General features: G+C 52.5%; 9 protein-coding genes across 9 annotated transcripts; 6 read left to right on the top strand and 3 right to left on the bottom strand.

The window, feature by feature from the left end:
• Positions 1-2,569: 2,569 nt before the first annotated feature.
• N7477_000670 (uncharacterized protein) lies at positions 2,570-3,360 on the bottom strand (the record flags this gene model as incomplete). The annotated part of the gene is made up of 2 exons (XM_056962333.1): positions 2,570-3,069; positions 3,132-3,360. 2 exons carry the CDS (start codon positions 3,358-3,360, stop codon positions 2,570-2,572), a joined length of 729 nt encoding a protein of 242 aa, XP_056827336.1.
• A 1,088-nt stretch (positions 3,361-4,448) lies between these two features.
• Positions 4,449-5,509, top strand: zrfB (low-affinity Zn(2+) transporter ZRT2; the record flags this gene model as incomplete). Its single annotated transcript, XM_056962332.1, has 2 exons — positions 4,449-4,563; positions 4,614-5,509. 2 exons carry the CDS (start codon positions 4,449-4,451, stop codon positions 5,507-5,509), a joined length of 1,011 nt encoding a protein of 336 aa, XP_056827335.1.
• Positions 5,510-5,888: 379 nt separating this feature from the next.
• Positions 5,889-7,629, bottom strand: N7477_000668 (Glycerophosphoinositol permease 1; the record flags this gene model as incomplete). The annotated part of the gene is made up of 5 exons (XM_056962331.1): positions 5,889-6,562; positions 6,616-6,984; positions 7,041-7,192; positions 7,246-7,412; positions 7,489-7,629. 5 exons carry the CDS (start codon positions 7,627-7,629, stop codon positions 5,889-5,891), a joined length of 1,503 nt encoding a protein of 500 aa, XP_056827334.1.
• Positions 7,630-8,071: 442 nt separating this feature from the next.
• On the top strand, positions 8,072-8,524 carry fkbp3 (peptidylprolyl isomerase family protein FPR2; the record flags this gene model as incomplete). Its single annotated transcript, XM_056962330.1, has 2 exons — positions 8,072-8,298; positions 8,356-8,524. The coding sequence occupies 2 exons, from the start codon at positions 8,072-8,074 to the stop codon at positions 8,522-8,524; spliced, it is 396 nt and encodes a 131-aa protein (XP_056827333.1).
• Positions 8,525-8,741: 217 nt separating this feature from the next.
• Positions 8,742-9,803, bottom strand: N7477_000666 (cytochrome b5-like heme/steroid binding domain-containing protein; the record flags this gene model as incomplete). The annotated part of the gene is made up of 1 exon (XM_056962329.1): positions 8,742-9,803. The coding sequence occupies one exon, from the start codon at positions 9,801-9,803 to the stop codon at positions 8,742-8,744; it is 1,062 nt and encodes a 353-aa protein (XP_056827332.1).
• A 619-nt stretch (positions 9,804-10,422) lies between these two features.
• Positions 10,423-11,591, top strand: N7477_000665 (PP2C family serine/threonine-protein phosphatase; the record flags this gene model as incomplete). Its single annotated transcript, XM_056962328.1, has 5 exons — positions 10,423-10,488; positions 10,538-10,647; positions 10,705-10,999; positions 11,054-11,151; positions 11,204-11,591. 5 exons carry the CDS (start codon positions 10,423-10,425, stop codon positions 11,589-11,591), a joined length of 957 nt encoding a protein of 318 aa, XP_056827331.1.
• Positions 11,592-12,528: 937 nt separating this feature from the next.
• On the top strand, positions 12,529-13,482 carry N7477_000664 (acetamidase/formamidase family protein; the record flags this gene model as incomplete). Its single annotated transcript, XM_056962327.1, has 1 exon — positions 12,529-13,482. One exon carries the CDS (start codon positions 12,529-12,531, stop codon positions 13,480-13,482), a length of 954 nt encoding a protein of 317 aa, XP_056827330.1.
• A 552-nt stretch (positions 13,483-14,034) lies between these two features.
• On the top strand, positions 14,035-17,115 carry N7477_000663 (ATP-dependent helicase; the record flags this gene model as incomplete). Its single annotated transcript, XM_056962326.1, has 2 exons — positions 14,035-14,481; positions 14,662-17,115. 2 exons carry the CDS (start codon positions 14,035-14,037, stop codon positions 17,113-17,115), a joined length of 2,901 nt encoding a protein of 966 aa, XP_056827329.1.
• Positions 17,116-18,273: 1,158 nt separating this feature from the next.
• Positions 18,274-18,532, top strand: N7477_000662 (uncharacterized protein; the record flags this gene model as incomplete). Its single annotated transcript, XM_056962325.1, has 2 exons — positions 18,274-18,361; positions 18,429-18,532. The coding sequence occupies 2 exons, from the start codon at positions 18,274-18,276 to the stop codon at positions 18,530-18,532; spliced, it is 192 nt and encodes a 63-aa protein (XP_056827328.1).
• Positions 18,533-20,289: the final 1,757 nt, after the last annotated feature.

Genomic DNA, 20,289 nt, shown 5'->3' with positions numbered 1-20,289 from the left:
AAACAAAAATAAATAAATAAACATCACCAAAGAGTCATAGCCGAGTTCTGACCGCTTCGTATTACAGGCGTGGACCAGGACATCGGGATTGGCGATAGGCAGAGGATAAGTGAAGATGTTCGTGGCGCAGGGGCTGGTACAACCACGGTGGTTCGTCCATCAGCTGAACCCGGGTTAGAGCTGATGATATGACACGTCAACCTTACGAACTAAAAATTCCATGATTAGAATTTTGACTCTGATAACGGTCTGGGGTGGCACTGTTTCAGGGGTTCAGAGAAAAGGGTAAAGCAAACAAAGAAGGAAAAAAAAAAAACACAACCACAACCACAACCACAAACTCATTTCGAATACCCGGACCCATCACGTACTGTGGCTGGGTTTGTTTCTAGCAAATCGAATGTGGGTGAGTATGCTATTTTTGATCCCGGAGTATGCGAAGGGTTCAGAGGGGGAAAAAAAAGAAAAAAGAAAAAAGAAAACAAATGAGTTTCTTCCCGCTATTTTTTCTCCGGGGATAAGATTATCATTTCTGGATTGTGTTGCTTATCGACAGCCAAAAAGCCCACACCGAGTAAGCTGAGTCGCGATGGAGTCCCAAAATTGAGAGACCCCATCGAAGGATGGAAATGGGAGGAACGAGACGGAGAACATAACCGAGTGACCTCCGCCCCCCTTACTGGTACCTAAACCGGTAACTTGTGTACCGATTGTGGGTGCTATGAGGTCAATCATCTCATAGCCCTGCAGAAGGGGGGAGGACTGTGCATTTCCAATCTTTAGTCTGGCTGTATGTAGGACATGCAGCAAGATGTTCGTCCCCCCTGTTCCCTCCCCAGGGTTGATCACGTACATCACTGGAGTCGGTGTTTCATGTTAGCAGATCTACTGGGTCGGTGTGGCGTCGATTGCACAATGGCGTGCTCGACATGAGCCCTCGTGATGAACACTACACCTGCACACCAGCATGTAACTACGGGTACGAGTTACTAGTTACTAGCTCTGGAGACGTCACCTTCCCCAGGGTGCACATGACCACAGCCCTATATGGTAACCATGGAACTTCGTGGAACGTCGTGGCGCAGGAACTCACTAGAACTCTAACCTGTACCTGTACCTGTACCTGTATTCCCGGGTTCCCAGTCTGACGGTCCCAGTACCCTGGAATTCTCCTGAAAATCTCCATGTCTCCGTTCATCTCACCAAGATCTCCTTGATCAACTTGGGTGGAGACCACAAACAGGCGAGGTGGCAAACAGACTGCGGGAGAAAACCTTTTACAGCGCTAAGGGGTCGCAAACTTCAATAAACACCAAAGGGGATTAGCCAGGGACAAGCGCCATGGGGTTGTCTGCCGTTCCGCACCGTTGGATATCGGTGGGGGGGAAAAAATCCGGAAATGAGGAAGGCGATTGGTGTCGGAGGTTTTCACCGCATTCCTGAGTTCCCCAGCGAGTTGCCCGTTTGGTTCGGTACCTGACCGCACGTGGCGAAGGATCTGTGGGTTTTTGTGTCAATCCATGCCTCTTTGGCTTCATCTGCCTTGCTATGGTCGCGAGAGCCAGTGGGAGATGGACACTAGTATATTCGTCAGCACCTGCGACTCCATCACTTTCCGAATGGCTAGCTTGCTATCTCTCCGTCTCTAGTCTCCAATTTTCAGGATCCCAGTTACCCGGGTCTCGGAGAAAGGGAAAGTCTCCTCCTCATCACGGGAGACTAGTAGCGGGTCGTTTCAAGACTTGTGCCCAGGAGGGTTCCACTATGAACACCTCTGTTGGTCTCCGTACCTTCTACGCGGTCTTCTGGAAAACCCTGAGCCGAGGTTCGCATGTGGATACGAGCGGGAACTGGAATATTGAATATGTGACCATGATCTATGTTTTGTGGGCTCATCACTTGAGTCATCACTGCCTGAGGCTGCGGCTGTGGCTGTGGCTGTGTGACGTTCTCGTTTCGTACCCATGCGCACATCCATCATGAACTCAACTGAGACATTGCCAGGCTGGGAACACAAGTCCTTGTGTCTAATTGACGGATCATTCTGGGTCAGCCACCGCAACTCAATATTAATGTCTGTGTCCGGCGATTCTAATTTTGACGACCATGGGAAGCCTAAAGCTAGCGGTGTACTTGATCGGGCCGCTGAGGAAGATCAGAGGCCGCCGCCTGCGTAACATTTCTAGGCATCAAGCATCATGCCATTGCCCCGATAAGATGACTGCATTTCCATGCGCGCTACGGCGGTCCGTTCGTCGACCAGGGCGATGACCAAGGCCGGGGCTTGGACCCTGTCACGCGGCCTTTGCATGACAAGGAGACACTCCGCACGGGCAGCCCCTCCGGTGCCGCTGAAGATCCATGATATTTGTCACGCAGCAGGGGAGTCAACAGGGGCAGACATGGAACTATGCAACTCTGCAATTTAGACATCCCAGGGGTGCTTGTAACCGATCATGCCACCACGGGCGTCTGCAGGGAGATGCGGATCAGGTAAGGCTGAAGAATTATCAGCCACCTCAGGAGAGTAAATATGCCTGGAGTCAAAGTTGTGGCAAGTTGTGGCCACTCAATCCTCGTCCGCAGCTGTCTGGGCCTGGGTTGAGATCCATTCCTCCATGAGCGGTTGCCTGGGTTCACTCGTAGCACTTGGCCGGGCTCTATCACCTTTACGGGTGATGAGTAGACACAACACCCAACCACAGATATTGAAGCTTTCATAGTGGGTATGAAAACCAAGCTTTTTCTCGTCTTTGTTATCTTCAGGCTCCGACAAATCCGCCTGTACTCTTCTCCTTTTCCTCCGTGGCAATATATCACTTTTGTCTGGCTCGTCCTCAGCTCGAGGAATATCGTGTAGGTCGAGCTCGGGCTCCTCGTCACTGTCGGGAATGACCTCCACATCGATCGGCTTGGATGTGTCGGTTGTCGACTCTGACAATCCCCGGCCAGGTTTGTCGTCCGCCAACGCGTCTTCCTTCTTTCCGGGCTGTTCAAATGTCTTATGTCGCGTCAGAAGTGAATGGCGAGTCCGGGATTCGCGCAGGAAGATGGCCACCTCAAATTCCTCTGCGGGAGCAATGACGTATTAGTGATGAGCTTTCAGGTCGTCGAAGTGAGCCAGGCCTTACCCTCAGCAATCACATCCTTGACGGGTTTGCTCTTCTTGCGCGCCCATAGTCGCTCATTCTCCTCGCGCAGCTTCGGCAAGACCAGAGGCCGGATCGCCTCAAAGACCCGGGGAAGCATGGGATCGCGGTGGTTAAGGAGCCATCTGTTATCGGAAGGACTGTCCAGGTAGATACGGCACTCAAGAACAGAATGCTTGCTGATGCGTAGATAACGACGTATAGGAGCCATGATTGTTGTAGCGGGACGAAGTTGGCTGTAAGGATGTAAGAATGTGAGGATGTGAGCTCTGCCAAGCTTCAGGGCCGCAGATCATCTGATTGGTGATGACAACGCCATCGACATCCCTGCGGAGAATCCCCTTAGACGTAACATCCTTCCTTCTTCTCTCATGTTCCTGACCTCACTCTTTACCAAATCTGACATGGCTTGAGCCAACACCACCAACTTCGATTATCCGACCAAATCCGCCTAGTATGGCCCACGTGACCACATTCAATCGCCCGCCGCCGGAAGCAGACTGACCGTCCCCAAGGTCCCCACGGCCGCCAAGTACTGGGTACCTCCACCCGCACTATTTAATAAGCGAAATTCATGTACCCGATACTTTATTTTTGCTTGACGTCTTTTAGGCCAGCAAGGTCCCCATGGATCCCACCTGGACCCCGCCGATGGAGGGTGATGCCCGCAGATTCTGTTTCTTGAGGCCTCGAAGCCTTCGCTGTATGACCTGCGGTTGTCGAAGATTGTCGCCATCTTTAATAGTCCACGAGCAATCGCTACGTGCTGGCGCGCAAGGTCCTCACCCCAGTCACTCACAAGGACCCGCAATTGGAACGCCGCAAATCAGTCTTCCCCACTCGTCTTGGACACATTTTTGACACATTTTTCACGGGATATTCAGACATACATTGCTCAATCGAGTTGAATTGAAGGTCTGTTCGTGGTGGTAGTGCTTGAGTCGTCTACACTGTCTTGTCCAAAGGTCCGTTGCTTGACAGGAGAACCCGGTACCATCTCGAGCCATTGGACCGGGGTGCTTCACATCGAGGACCTTGGGGGTTAGGACGCAGTCCAAGCAACCCACACAAAACCAGATCTCGTCTGGGAAATTCTCCTTCACGTCAATTGACCTGACCTTACTTTTGCCTTGTCTCTCAAGGTGCTCACGTCTCATTGCCCCTGATTTGGTCGTCCAAGCCAATCCTGGGTCTGCCTGATCTCGTTGATCCTGCCACGATCTTCCACGTGCATCTGATCGCCATTCGACGCCGATTGGTCCGTGTTGCTCCGTCGAAAGTTGAACAAGACCGTTCACAATGGGAATGGATCCTTTGCACACGCTCGTCGGGCGTGCCGACTCCTGTGCGACAGGGAACTCCTTCGATGGCCGTATCGGCTTACGCATCTCATCTATCTTTGTCATCCTGGTCGGTTCGTCTTTTGGTGCACTCTTCCCTGTCTTTGCACGACGCTTCAGTAAGCGCGGAGGGGTCCCCGAATGGTCATTCTTTATCGCCAAATACTTTGGCTCTGGTGTCATCGTCTCAACTGCCTTTATCCATCTTTTGGCGCCGGCGAAGAAGCATTGACCAACCCATGTCTGACCGGCCCCATCACGGAATACAGCTGGGTCGAGGGCATCGTCCTGATGACAATTATTGTCCTCTTCTTCGTCGAGCTGATGGTCATGCGGTTCTCGCGGTTTGGGGCAGGTCATGTGCACGATGAAGAGGGTCACTCTCACACACAACTTGAGAACACTGAGCCCGAGGCTGCTGTGGTCACTGAAACCAAGAGTTATATCCCCGGTGAAGATCACCTGGGTCACACACGGGAACACCACGACGCCGATGACTCGGAGAATGCCAAGACCGCCATTGAAGACTATGCGGCGCAACTAACCTCCATCTTCATCCTTGAATTCGGAATTATTTTCCACTCGGTCTTCATTGGTCTCACGCTCGCTGTCTCCGGCTCCGAGTTCACAACCTTGTACATTGTTCTCGTCTTCCACCAAACCTTTGAAGGTCTCGGTCTGGGTTCTCGGCTGGCACTGGTCCCTTGGCCCAAATCCAAACGCCACACACCATGGTTCCTCGGACTGGGCTTTGGCATCTCCACCCCGATCGCCATTGCCATTGGCCTTGGAGTCCGCCAGAGCTACCCACCTGAGGGACGAACAACACTGATCGTCAACGGCGTGTTTGACTCCATCTCCGCCGGCATCTTGATCTATACCGCCCTGGTGGAGCTGATGGCGCACGAGTTTATGTTCAGCCACTCGATGCGCAAGGCTCCTATCCGGGAAGTGCTGGCCGCCTTCATCCTTCTGTGCCTCGGAGCTGCCCTCATGGCTCTGCTGGGTAAATGGGCATAGCGGGATCCCTTATTTGTTTTCATGTCACCTTATTTCTTGCTTCAAAAGTTTGAGGATGGTTTTTGTCATGTCTCCTGGATCATATGATACCCGCAGGGCAACCTGGCTGCCGTCGACCGGCACAAATTATGGCGTTAATCTTTTTTTTTTTTACCGTGGCTCTTCAGGGCGTTATTTCATTGTATTTAGATCAATAACGTCAAACTATTCCCACCCTACCATATAATAGAACCCATGTAGAAAGTTGTGCAAAGCGTCACGACGTTCATTAGGCAGGGTGTCTCAGAATATGTCCATAATATCAAACACACCCGAAAATATGAAAATCTAGCACGTAACGAGCACGCCCCCTTCCTCGAGCCATCCGCAATCCACTCCCCTAGTCCTTGGTCCCATTAGCCGCGATAACCGGCGACGCAATCCCATCATCCGCATCAGCCTTCAAATCATCCTCGCCCATCACCCCATCCCACCCATTAGCAACAAGATAAGCCCTAAAGCGCTCATCCCTCATCCGTAGATCGTCCCCACTCAGATCCGGTACAAAGAACCACGTAACCAGAATTCCCACGACGCCACAGATAGCAGCAATGATAAAAGTCCATTGATTCCCCAAATTCAATTTAATAGGCGTAAAAGCCTGAGTCCCAATTGCCGCGCCCGCCTTCCCAATCGCCGCCGAAAGACCATAGCAAGTGCCCCGGACACCAGTGGCGTATGACTCCGAGGAAAGCAGACCGAGCATGTTGCCTGGGCCGAAGTTGCCAGAACTTTGCATCAGACCATAGAAGACGACGAAGAGGGGGACAATTTTGGTAATGTGACTGTAGGCGCAGCCGATCGTTAGACCGAAGACGAGATAGCCGCTGAAGCCGATCATCATGATATTTTTTCGGCCAACACGGTCACATAGGAGGGCTCCGAGGAATACACCAGGGAGGGCGATTGCGCCGAGAAGGAGTTGCCATTCGGCTGTTTGACGAAGTGTGCCATTATGGACGACGGAGGAGATGATCGTTGCTGAGAAAACGCCGTTAGGGAAGGTGACGAAGTCTGAGTATGGTTAGCGAGAGGGAGTTATTTACAAATCCTGGGATTGGACATACCATAAAGGAACCATGCACCGCAGGTGCCGATCAATGGTTTCCAGTAGTATCTCAGAACTAGCTTGTAAGGGACTTGTTTCTTGATTGCGCCGCGACGGTAGAGTACGGAATTGAGCATGCGGATTCGGAAGTAGAACACGGACAGTGGCCAGACACAACCGATGCCGAAACAAACGCGCCATACTGTGCTGTAGTGTGTTTGGTTACAGGCCATGAGGACGATCAGGAAGATTGATACCGCGAATGGGCCTCCGAAAGAGAGTGGGAAGTTGGTCACCATGATGAAGGCTGGACCGCGATGCTTTGGGATCAAGTCGTTGGCGGCTTCAGAGGCAGATGTTGAGGATGCAGGATACTCCCCCCCGGCACCTGGAAATCTTGGTCTCAGTACTGACTTCTGGATGGAGTGTCTTGCAAGAACATACCGAATCCCACGATGCCTCGTGCCACAGTCATCACCCAGAACATACCATCAATAGTCACTCCATGGGATGCAGTTGCGAGGATGCCACCAACGACGATCATGACGGTTGTGAAGACAATGGCTATTTTTCGGCCCAGGTAGTCACAGGTCAGGCTACTCGCATATTAGACACCGCACAATAGCCTTACGGATCCCTTGGCTCTTACCCGACAACGATCTGGCCGATGATTTCGCCAATCAGCAGCGCATTCGACACACGCGTACTGACAGCGGAGGTGTATTGCTTGGGATACTCTGCCTTGAGAAGTACATTGGTCATGGTCATCAAGTTGTTCTGGTATCCATCGCTGATTAGAGCAAAGCCACTGGCGAACTTATCAAAGTGGTCCGTTAGCAACGTCTCCCGCTCACAAGCTATATTGAAGAGGGGAAGGGAAGGACAAACTCACGATAGTGAACAGATTAGACAAGCTCTGGCGCTTCTTGGAAACCTCGTGTAGGGTCTCGTGAACGATGCTCTTGCGCTGGATGTCCGTAACAGACACGGCATCAGTCTTGGTGACCATGGTCACAGCTTCGTCTGTCGCCATCTTGGGCTTCTGGGACGATCCTCGGGTAGAAATAGAGATGTTAGATGTCGGAGCGAAAGGTGATGCACTCTTTCCAAATCGGAGTCTCGGTGCGGGGAATAAGTATTCCCTCTTGGATCCTCAAAGCGTGATCCCTTCAGTTGGTGAACGACTATTCCTGACGTCTTCTCTGGAAATGTGATTTCTCCAACGATCATCTTTCAGAATGAGAATTCAGACGATGGCAATGGAACCCAATTGGTGCCTTGTAGCGGTAGACCGTCTTGTAATACCCCAAATGATTACGAGTCATCTGTAGTCATCTGTGTGTGTGACTGGATTTCGGTATAGATTCCTATCCTTTCACTTTGCGACCCACCACAAGCATGAAAAAAGTGGGGCAACTTCCACTCCGCAGTTCGAGTCCACGTTGCTTCTCCTCTTCACACTTAACCCATCCACAATGCGTCTCACCACCATCTTCCTCTCGCTCGCCTCCCTCGCCTGTGCCGCCGAGCTCGGCATCGAGGTCACCCACAAGGTCGAGTGCACCCGCAAGACCCAGAACGGCGATGGTGTGCAGATGCACTACCGCGGCACCCTGCAAGACTCCGGCAAGGAGTTCGACTCTAGCTTCAAGCGCAATGTTCCCTTGAGCTTCAAGCTCGGTACTGGCCGTGTCATTAAGGGGTGAGTTGCGATTCCTTCTTTTGCCGTTCATTGGACCTGACTAAATGCTGTGAATAGCTGGGACCAGGGTCTGCTGGACATGTGCATTGGCGAGAAGCGTACTCTCACCATTCCCCCCGAGTACGGCTACGGCGACCGTGGCGTGGGTCCTATTCCCGGCGGTGCCACCCTGATCTTCGAGACCGAATTGGTTGGAATTGACGGTGTGGACAAGGATGAGCTGTAAAGCAGCCCGTGCCGGAATGATATGGCATCATATCGAGTATGGTTGGCGGCATTTGGTATCTAGTCTATGAACATCTTGGAATATACCCGGAAACGAGGACATGTCTTCGATCTTGACACTGTGTCATATGTCTCTATAAAAATGTGTTGGGGTATCTCTTCTAGTGTATCAGTAAGATGTACAAGGCCTGCGGCCAGAACGAATCCACACAACTTTCTTAGTCCATCGCGTCTAGCGCATTCTCGGCCTGGATATCGTTCTCAGATACCAGAATCCCAACGAGACACTCGCTGAGAATCCCGTCCCAATTGACCCACGGGTGAATCTCCTGGAACAGCTGCGCCGAGTCCTTGCCCGCACCACGCAACAACTCCCCCTTCCCGCCAGGATGATACGGGACGTAGGGTTGGATATTATACACTTTGCCCTGATAGGAGGTCCACGCATCGCGGCCCTTGCGCCCATTTTGGATCTTCAACATGGACGGCGTCACACGCAGCAAGCCAGGTGGTACACCGACGCCTCGGAGCTGGCTTTTCGGGTTCGCGGCTAGAGCAGCCCAGTCGAGGGGCGAGTATCCCGGATCAAGAACAACTTTGCGAGTGTTCTTCAAACTGGGCTTCAGCGTGCTGTTGCTGAGGCCTCCGCCTCCGCCACTTGGGGGCACGCGGAGTCCCGCTGCGGCGGAGGGAGGGGGCATAAGCGAGCTAGCATTTGAGCGCGACGGTTGAAGACCAGGCGGTGCTCTATTCGGCTGCGGTGTTGGGCGGAGACGAGGGACTGAGGGTGGTGGCATCACAGAGGAGGTGTTGGCGGGTGCGGAGAGAGTGGGTGGTCTTTGCGCCTGTGGGATCGTAGGGGGTGTAAGGGACTGCGGCCGGGAACTGGTCTGCGAATGTTCATCGTTGTGATTTGCCGCTTGCTGCTTTATTGATCCATTCATATCTCGCAGAGCAGGGGGCTTTGTTGCGGCACTCCGAGAGTTGCTCGTGTCGGCCTCCAGGTTTAGCGCAGGCACTGCAAGGGCCGGGACCGGTGCGCTCGACGCCGAAGCCTTGGGCGTGGTCGGTGAATTCTCTTCTTCTATTTTTATCGGTGGAGAAGTCAAGAGTTCTTCGTCAAGTCTTGCTAGCAAAGGGGAAGAGGTAGAAGCAGGCCGTACCTCGGGTTGGGGATCCGGAGGGGAAGAAGGATGTTCGGTAGTCCAGCTGCGTGGCGGGTAGCGATAGAGGAAATAGCCTGCAGTCGCCACAAGAGTCCCAACGCCTGTCCAGCCCATTTTCAAACCAAAAGATGGCCCTGGAGATGCAAAGGTAGGAAGCGCCGGGATATCGTGCCTGGATGACTTATTCATCGCTGCAGAATGGCTCGGCCAGATCATTGGTCCGTGCACTCCCAGGATTACGAGATCTATACAATCTCCATTCATATATTAATTACGACCAATCTCAAAACATGAACGGCAATCCTGTACCCCTCCGGAAATAAATGGGTGTAGTAGATTCAAAAAGCCACATGCAGACGATAACCTCTATAAGCAATTGTTGAATGCATCAATTCAATCGATTTTTTGCTTGAGATTTGAAGACCAAGAAGTACTCTTGGGAATGATTCATCTGCACTCTTGGATTACATTTTCTGTTTGGAGAAGTCCTTACACTGATTCTGGATTATTTGCACTGATACTGAGCAGAATTGCGCATTGTTGCTCGGTTCGGCAAGTTATTGGATGCGATCAGCTTAGCTCCAGTTGCCCCTTGATAAAAGAAATGATGTCAGTACATCATCACAATCAGACGGCGACGGAACTGGGATAGATTTTGCCAGCTCAGTGTCAAGATAGTCCTTGAATAATTCGGAGATGAAGCTTGCACATCGACGCAGCTGCGAGGTACCAGATGCGCCAGGACACACTCATGTCTTCTTCCGACGCTGTCTTGCTCTTTGATGCCGGAGCAGGTCAAGTAAGGTCCCAAATTCAGTCACCAGGATCCAGACTGATTGTCAGCGTAGGCCCAAGGAGACAGAGAATTCCAAGAGGACCGCCATGTGATGATTCGACCGGGCCAGTTTCCTGCAGACACAGAGGATACGCTTGCCTATTTTGCAATATATGATGGACAGTCTGTCGCAAAACCTCCACCTCGCGAGCTTAGCACTTTCTGACTTGCAGTGTGTAGTGGCTCCGATCTCGTTTCCGAGCATGCGACGAAAAACTTGCATGGCCTGTTGGCCCGACGACCTGAGCTCAAAGAAGGGGAATACGTCCAAGCCATCAAGGGCGCCCTGGCGGACGAGGACGCCCTTCTGATGGACGACTTCAAACACGACTATGCAGAGCCCGCACTCTCCGGATCAACCGTGGCCATGTGCCTGATCAATCTGACGCAGGGAGAGCTGATTTGTTCCAACCTGGGGGACTCGCATGTCATATTCGCGGAACGTGATCCGAAGACGGAGATGCCGTACCACATCGTGAGCAAAGTGCATCGCCGGTGGACGATATCAGGTGGTTGACGGAAGTACCAGCGCCGGCTCACCAAGGCACATAAGCCCGACACGCCCGACGAACAGGCGCGCATCAAAGAGGCCGGGGGAAAAGTCCAGGTGCGGGGTGGGGTTCCTCGGTTAGGTGAGGCCGCACCGCCCCATTGGTCGGAGAATACAATCTAATAGCAGAGACGTAGGATCCCTGAATATGTCCCGCGCGTTGGGGGATTTGCAGTACAAAAAACCGGTGAACACCATTCAGAAAGAGGGCTGGATCCCCGGGACCCGACGCGCCTCGTCGTCATCCAAGCACGTCCATGGAGACGTCCTATCCAATGACCCGTATACGTCGAGACGCACGTTGCGGACTGGCCTGCGTTACCTACTGGTGATCGTATCGGATGGAGTCAGCGACCGCACCGACGACGCGGGCCTGATCCAGCACGTGATGAAACTGTCAATGCGGGGAATGCGCGCGAGTGAGATTGCACAGGCAGTGGCCAGCGATGCGGCGAGTCATCCGCGGAGTGATAATGCATCGTGTATTGTGATCATGATAGATGGACAACGATCGTAAGATGCAGGGCAGTTGGAGTTTGGGGGGGGGGGGGGGAGGGTTTGGGGTTAGGGAGTTCATGAGTAGATGAGAAGTTGTTCACGTCCCCGAAATGGATAAGAGTCCGAGATCCACGATGTTATGCATGCCAGTGTCCACTCATGGGCGCCGACCGGCTCCATGCTTGCCTAGAACGGAAGGTGGTTTGTGCTGTTCGGGTCCATAATTTGGAACAGGAATTTTCTGGTAGCAGTCCGATGCTCGCCACAAAACCTTGTCCTGTAGCAACTTTGTCAAAGGGACTCTCGTGCGGCGGTAGCGTCATATCTCGTCTTGCTAAATGACCAAAATAGGTTCTGATTCTCTATGAGGGAGTGGTCTTTGATCTTTCAGGAAAGGGACCGTACTCTAGAATTTAATCGTCATATGCCCTATGGTACACAATGAAGGACACAATTGGCAAGTTAGTTACTTTTTGCCTGTGAGTCATGCATGTCATAATCATGGTCGGCATCTTTCTTTCTTCGTGCCCCCGCCCGACAAGGTTATCTCCTGGGTCACCAATTCAGCAGGCGGATAAGAAGTCGCTTAATGGCGTCGGCCTGATCCGCCCTATTGCTCCACCTTCTGCATATCGGTGCTACTCAGGCTAGTTGACCCCAGAGGCTCAGGAGAAGAAGTACTCCGTGACAGTTCTTGTCCCTGTCAACCCCGATTAGGAAGGCGATAGAACGTCGGTTCACGGGTGGAGATTTCTTGCAGAACAAGCAATGAGTAAGATCCGAGACTATCCACCTTCCAGAACGGTCAACTTTGAAGAGGATCTCGGGTTGCCTGGACCGAGATACTCGAAATTCCCTTTTAAGCCGTGACTTTCTCTGGGTTTTTCCAGATCCTCACCCTTTTACACTTCCCCATGATCTCCACGGAAACTCGCACCAAACCTTCATCTCGCAGCATGGCTCCGGCCTGGAATAACTTCCACGTTGGAAGAGACTGCGGTCATTGCAAATGGTCCCGAAAAATCACGCCTAAATTGACCGTCACCTCTGGCCAAACTGTCACTTTTGATGCCATCGACAGCAGCAACGGCCAACTAAACACCGGGTCCGACGCATCCGCCATCAAGACCCTGGACCTCGGTATCGCTAATCCCGTCTTCGGTCCCATCGTCGTTGAGGATGCCCAACCCGGCGATGTCCTCAAGGTCGAGGTCCTGAACCTCGAGGTGGCCGACTGGGGCTGGTCTGCCATCATCCCAGGCTTTGGTCTTCTGGCTGAGGACTTCCCGGAACCCGAGATCAAGATCTGGTCTCTCGACCGGGAGAAGGGTTACGCTCAGTTCAAGGACATGCGAATCCCTCTGCGACCCTTCCTTGGATGTATGGGGCTGGCCCCCGGCAATGACGAAGAGCTGTCCACTGTTCCGCCCACTAACCACGGTGGCAACCTGGACTGTCGTGAGTTGGGCATCGGCTCGACTGTCTACTTGCCTGTTCAGACCGCTGGAGCCTTCTTCAGCTGCGGTGATGGACATGCCGCCCAGGGTCACGGCGAAGTCTGCGGCACCGCCATCGAAACTCCTATCCGCGCAACCCTCCGCTTCGAACTCTGCAAGAACCAACCCTGGGTGACGACTCCTCAATACCAGACTCCCCCAATGGCGCAAATTGCCAACCCTATCCCGGATCTTGGAACCTACGGCGTGCTCGGTGTCTCGCCTGACATTTTCGAGGCTGCGAAGATCGCGACTCGCAACCTTGTTCAATGGCTTGTCTCGACCAAGGGACTTACTCCCAGTGAGGCTTACATCCTGGCCAGCGTGGCTGCAGACCTCAAGATTGCTGAGATCGTCAACGTGCCCAATTTTGAAGTGGCCATGACTCTCCCATTGGGGATCTTCAGCAAGTAATATATTTCCATTGGCTGCTCCGAGCTTTGGAAGAGAGACATTTGTGTTGTGGTGCATGGCGTTGATACCCAGAGGTGCTGAATTGCCTTTTCTATCTTTTTACTGTACATATTATGATGTGGTCGCAGCGCTGTGGCCAGCATTTTCTGCATGGAGGCCATTTACTCCGGAGTACTGACTCGGTGATGATGGCGCATAGGCTATGCCTAACGAACATACTATTAAGAATGCATAACCCCTATCTAATTCGATCCTATTGTCATCGGGTCAACCCGAGTCTAGAAAAAGGGTTGCCTTATTTGGGATAGTAGTAGAATTTTTGGATGTTCTAGCACTATGCACTTTGGTGGATTCGGTGTGGGATGGTGGCAGTGATGGCTGCACATATGTCGACCACAACTTCGTACATGCCATTCCTCGTCCACGATCATGCTCACTAGAGAAACTTGATTCACATTGTATTTTGTCACCAATTACACAAGAGGGACTACCCAGCCCTGAGACACTTGACTTCAATGCATGCACTTGGGCACATTTCCCCGAGAATGTCACATGACACCGCGCGTTGGCGCGTCTCATCTTGGCGAGCCACCCAATCCCTATCAGGACAATCGAGGCCCTCGAGATGTCATGGATCCCATTCTCGATGGCCTAAATCCTGCCCAGCGAGATGCAGTCACCTCATCTGCGCCCATTTTGCAAGTCCTCGCACCACCGGGGTCTGGAAAGACCAAGACGCTGACAGCACGCGTCGCGTACCTGCTTTCTCACCATGGATACCTACCTCAAGATGTCATTTGTTGCACGTTCACAATCAAAGCGAGCCGAGAGATGCGTGAGCGTCTGGCCAAGCTTATCGGTGAGCGTTTGGAAAGTCGGCTGATTCTTGGCACTTTCCATTCTATCTGTCGCAGGTATCTGGTCAAGTATGGGTATTTGATCGGTCTGAGAAAAGGTTTTGGCATAGCGGACTCAGATGATAGTCGCGCTATCTTACGGGTGAGTTTTCAAGGTCGGCAATCTCGTATTTTGTGTTCCCTATTGTTGATGCATTTGGCAATTGGCAGAGAATTATCAAACGCTTGAATGCTACCATTGAAGTGAAGACTGCCCAGGGAAAGATCTCCCGCCACAAGGCTCAGGGAATCACCCCCCGATGCCTTGGCTGAACGTGCCAAGGCTGAGGAGATGGAGCTGGTTGATGTCTACCGTGCATATCAAGCAGCGCTGGCTGACTCAAGCCTCTTGGATTATGATGACCTACTAGTACGCTGCTGCGATCTTCTCAGACAGCACCCTGAGTGTGTATCGAATGTCCAGACCGTCCTGGTCGATGAATTTCAGGACACAAATACGATTCAATATGACCTGATGAACCTTTTTGCCGCCCAGAATCGACGCATCACGATCGTCGGTGACCCCGACCAAAGTATCTACGGGTTTCGCTCAGCAGAAATTCAAAACCTTAGACGCATGCAGCGGCGATACCCAAATACATCGATTGTCTTGTTGGAATCCAATTATCGCTCATCGGCGTCCATCTTGAAGTCTGCGCAGGATGTGATTGAGCAGGATACGACACGACCTTCAAAGACACTACAGGCGACCCACTCATTCGGAACATTACCTGTGCTCAGAAAACTCCCAACGGCAAATGCAGAGGCCACCTGGATGGTGCTTGAGATCAAGCGCGCTGTGGCGATGACTGGGGGTCTCGTGCGGATGTCAGATGTTGCAGTTCTGCTCAGATCAGCTTCACTGTCCACGCGCATTGAAACAGCGTTTGGGCGAGCCGGTATTCCATACAAGATGGTCGGAGGTCGGAAGTTCTTTGACCGGACCGAGGTCAAGACTTTGGTCAATTACCTCAGAGTTGTGAGCCACACAGGACATGCAGACGCACTACTCAATATTATCAACGTTCCACCTCGTCGAATCGGTGACGAGACTATAAAGCAATTGACCAGTGGCGCTGACAAGGCTCAAGTTCCACTCTGGACTTTCATCAAAGACGTCATTCAGGGTCGCCGGTCGACGGAGAAGAAACTGCAAAAGGCAGCAGAGCAGGGTCTTTGTTCGTTGGTCAAGCTTATTGAAGCTGCGAAACAGAAATTGCAGGAATGTGCTGATGCTTCAGCGCCATGCGTGCTTCTTGAACACATTACAGACAGTCTGTCCTTCCAGGAATATTTGATGAGAACCTATCCCCTAGATGAAGACAGTCGCTGGGCGAACGTCAAGGAACTGATGGGTCAAGCCCATGATGCTGCCGCCTCCGTCGGGGACGTGGCCCAAGAAGAGGATCTACCTCAGATTGAAGGCGTTGAGCAAGAGCATTCACACGCCGGTGAAGAGGCCCTTTCCAAGTTTTTGGCCAACGTTGCTCTTGCCACAGAGGCCACCAAAGAAGGTGAGACGGAAACCGAGAAGGTCACGATTTCTACGATCCATGCAGCCAAGGGTCTCGAGTGGCCCGTCGTGTTCATCCCAGCTGTTTATAATGGGAGCATTCCACACTCACGGGCCGAGGAACTCGACGAAGAGAGGCGGCTGCTGTACGTCGCCATGACCCGAGCACAAGCGTTATTGTACCTGAGCCTCCCTCTACGACAACCCCGACTCGGCGAGGGCGAGGATGGCTCGACTACTTTGACACCATTCTTGACACCCAAATTGGTCAGAGAGCGCTTTCGTCCTAAGGGGCCTCAATTACACGAGAAAGTCGTTTATGCAATTGCTGATATCCTGCGACGGCCACGTCCCACTGCCGACGATATGTACAAAGACCTAAATTCACTGCCATCTACACTGGACGATCGATGGACTGCCGAGGGCGAGGAAAAGAAGGACGAGGACGGGCAATGGAAGGATGCCCTGGACCCCAATGACCTGGCTGGATCGAACCCGAAACGGCGACGGGTTGATGCCAATCAGCCAACGTCTACGACCTACATGTCAGCAAGCGGCATGATGAACAGCTCAGCCAATTTTCAGGTGTCTACAACGCTCTCGACCGGCTTCCTCTCTGCTCGAGATTATGCAGCTACAGCAGCAAGCCAGGAACCCGTCGCTGAATCTACACCCAAAGCTGCCCCCAATCCGGCTCCTATCAAGTCCAAGGCATCCAGCACCGCCAGCCGTAAAGACGGGTTGACCCAAGCCAGTATCTCCAACTTCTTTGGCGGACCGGGAATCTCCCAGAAACGAGAACCCCTTCCTGCCAGTCAAGCGTCTAACCAGCTACCGCGAAGTCACCCAACAGCCCCAACCTCACGCCCCGGGCCCAGTCTGGTTCCGCCTGCGCTCACATCGCACCGCCTCCAACCACGACCCTTGCAACCAAGTCGACCGGCCCTGGAACCAGCTCAACCAAGTAACTATACGTGGATGGCGGCTCCGTCCAGACCAGCTGTGAAACCCGCGCGGATGCTGACGCAACCTTCTTCTGGAAACAGTACAGAGGTAGGGACCAGACCGGAGGGGGTGAAACAAGACAGCTCCACCGGCATTCAGTCAGTCACGTTTCACACGACGACGATGGCGAGTGTACGGCAACAGGGCGCCGGGCGACGGACGTTGGGGATTCGGCGGAGTATGAATGGATGGGAGGAGCGAATGAAGCGGGAAGGCTGAGGCCCAATGCGGTAAATTAGTTCTAGAATCGGGAGGAGCTCCAAAGACTCGAGGGGGTTCCGGTGATCCCCGTCATGCAGCCTCATTATCATGTAGACATGTTATGTTCTTTTTTTTTTTTGGTTCGACATTTTGTGATGTGCCCCAATCGGTGGCCACCTACGTACCTTGGGACGGAATCTCGATCGGAGAAGATCAGTGACGCAGACGGGCCGCGAATTGCATGTTTGATCCCAGATAGGGACAGGCAGGATACCCTGATCTCTCCCCCCTCGGTATTCCAGGGCAGCTGAAGAGAGGAACGCGAGGTCAGGCCGAATGGACGATCGGGATGCATCGATTGGCGAATTAACGAGACTACACTATGATCACCGGCCAGGTCCAATCAGACAGACCGTCGTCATGATTCGGCATCAGGGGAGAATCTGGACCAGAGTGGAGTCAGTCGGTGAAGCTCTCTCTCTCTTCCCCCCTGGATCATTGACATCACGAAGTTCTCCGGAAGTCCATTCGATGCAGGCGGGGATCCCAATGATTGATGATTGGCGAGCTGGCCAGGGCAGCGGTGAGGCTGAGGAATTTTGGAGCTTCATTGCTATTCTTGGACCCGGGTTCCTGGAGAAGTTAGACTGAGATTGAGATCACTGAAGTAACCAGCTCTCGAAGAATGGCTGACTCAGCCCGTATTGATGATACCTCGTCGTTACCGACTGGTACTGACTGGTACCGGTACGGGGGTAACAGGGACGGTCACTGGCTGCCCTGCCTTCAACGCGGGCTGCATCACCAACCGAGTCCATGGATCGAGGTAATACCAGGCACTCGATACACGGCCGATCCATTCCCAGTCTAGTGCCAGTCTCTAGTTCACTTCCCCCGGAGTCGATCAAATGCACGCTCAATTGGGAATGGCCTGGGGTATACAAATAGGTCGTCCTCCTGGCTTTCCTATACACATCTACCCCAACATCTTCACTTCCTGTACCGATACTTCGACCTATATCTCCGAGATCAATTATCTTTCCTCTAGGACTCGTTTGCGTTACAGTTCAACACTGTCCTTGTCCGAGACTCCCAAGCGCCCCATTTTCAGCCTCAACTACTTTGACTCCATCTATTCCGTCCACTTCTTTGGATCTAATTTAACCCCATTCCGTCATGCCACACAAGGTCAACAACGACTCCAATTCTACCCTCGCAAGCCGAGGCAGCATTGGTGATCCCGTCGTTGCCACCGAAGTCCGGAGTACGTCTCCAACCACTATGACAGTCCACGTCGATTTCCAGACTTAGGCTAACAACCGCTTCTCTAGCCGCCAATCCCGCTCGGAAACCACCCGTCATCGTCCATAATAAGGGCGGTCAAATCTACGACGAAACCCGGCCGTCTGACTGGGACAAACAACGCTGGAAATAATCGAGCAATCCAGTCCACCCCCCCCCCCCCCCCAAAAACAGCAGTGAGAACAGGGACAAGAGCAGAAGTAGGAGCAAGAGCAGGCCCCCAGTCCCAGTCCAGTTCGGTTGGGGCGTCCGGTTTATCCGCGCGCGTCTCCAGCTCCTAGTGACACCGAACGGGACCGAGCCGGAAGAAACAGAGGGAAAAACAAAAAGTGAGGCGGTGATCGACAAGGAATCCCAAGTGCCAGTCAAGCACTCTGCACCAATCTCCCGCAATGACGAAAACACTCACATTGAGAGCCTCGACGCTCCCCCTTTCTTCCTCAAGCGCTCAAATGAAGGGATACGCTATCTGTCGTCACCGGCACCGATCACCACCCCTGACCCAGATCGGGGCCTGGACCTCCCTCGGGTCATGACCTTTGCCAACCCTGCTTTCCCTGTCTACTGCTGCTTATGGACATGGACGATATCCTGCCCCGGATTTTTCGGGCGTGAGAGGTACTGGGGAACGGGGACAAGTGTGGATCTCCCCATTCTTGCGTCAATGACTTTTTGTTCCCTTTTTCCCCCCCTGCTTCCCGGCCCATGTACCACTATTCTCATTCCTGGAGTTATTTTTGTGCTCGGCGTTTCAGTGGCGGTTGTTCCCTTTTTTCATTCAGTCTTTTACTTTCTTTTTGTTTTTTTCCTCTTTGCCCTTTGCCGACGCCATTGCCTATCTACCCGATAGGCAAGATTCGTTTCTTTTCCATTATTCTATACGTCTATCTCTCCCCTCTTTACCGCCTCTTCTGAGATTGCCCTCCCCGGGAAAGCGGTAAACACGTGTCATATTATCATTTACGCCCTCTGTCTGGCAGCATTGGTTGCAGGCGATACCGCGGGTCACCCTCCTTCCTTTTTTTTTTTGTTGTCCTGGGTTTTCTGGTCAGGACTCTTGCATAGCGATGGAGAAATTGGGATCTGTTTCGATTGAGCGAATTTGTGGTCAAAACGTGTGCTACTTCTCCACACTTTTTTTTTTTGGCAAGGTTTCAATTTTCAACAATAATTGAATGGTCATTATTTTTGATTTCTATTCTTCGGTAAATGGATCTCTCTTTAGGATCCACGATGGTCCCTAATCATGGACTTATTTGGGCGACTATTTACTTTCTACTCTTTTGGGAATCCGGGCCCGCGTCTCTACCGTCGTTCCAGGCCTCTTGCGCGGTGATTGGTTGTAGCGGGTGTGGTTTGGACGATCCGTGGTTTCGCTCTCGGTGGATCCACTTGGAGCTTGGATGGGAATGGGCAATTCATAGATCCTTGGGTCTTCACTCCGGGCAGGAAGAGAATGGGACTGTGTTCCGTTTTACTAATTTGGTAGCTTGCTGGCCCAGGTGGTCTTCTTGGAGCCCTTGGTTGGTAGGTGATTTACTGTTACGGAGCTAGTCGAGTAGAGTGGTTTGCTAAGGGGCATGCCTTGACCGCTTCAATTGGTGGGTCGAGGCCGAGCGGTCAACCTTTTGAGAGTCCCAAGTCGGACTTGTAGAGTTGCACCGTGCTCGGGCTTTGATGATGTGTGCTTATATAGGAGGGAATTATGGATGGAGTAGTCTAGTGCACGAGGGACAGACGAGGATTGATTGAAAAGGATAGGGTAACGAGGTGAGTGAAGGGGGGAGAGCTCCGTACATATAGTACATTCTCAGACCCTCCTAATATTGGACCATTAGTGGACATGTATATATCCGACAGCCGACAGGAATAAATCCTTCGTTATGTTTT

This window comes from Penicillium maclennaniae, assembly GCF_028827695.1.
Source record: "Penicillium maclennaniae strain IBT 15551 chromosome Unknown utg000001l:1.0-3280838.0:1.0-3283122.0, whole genome shotgun sequence".
NCBI classification, from domain to species: domain Eukaryota; kingdom Fungi; phylum Ascomycota; class Eurotiomycetes; order Eurotiales; family Aspergillaceae; genus Penicillium; species Penicillium maclennaniae.
The sequence above is the reverse complement of the archived record's forward strand: the minus strand, read 5'-3'. Positions and strand labels throughout refer to the sequence as shown.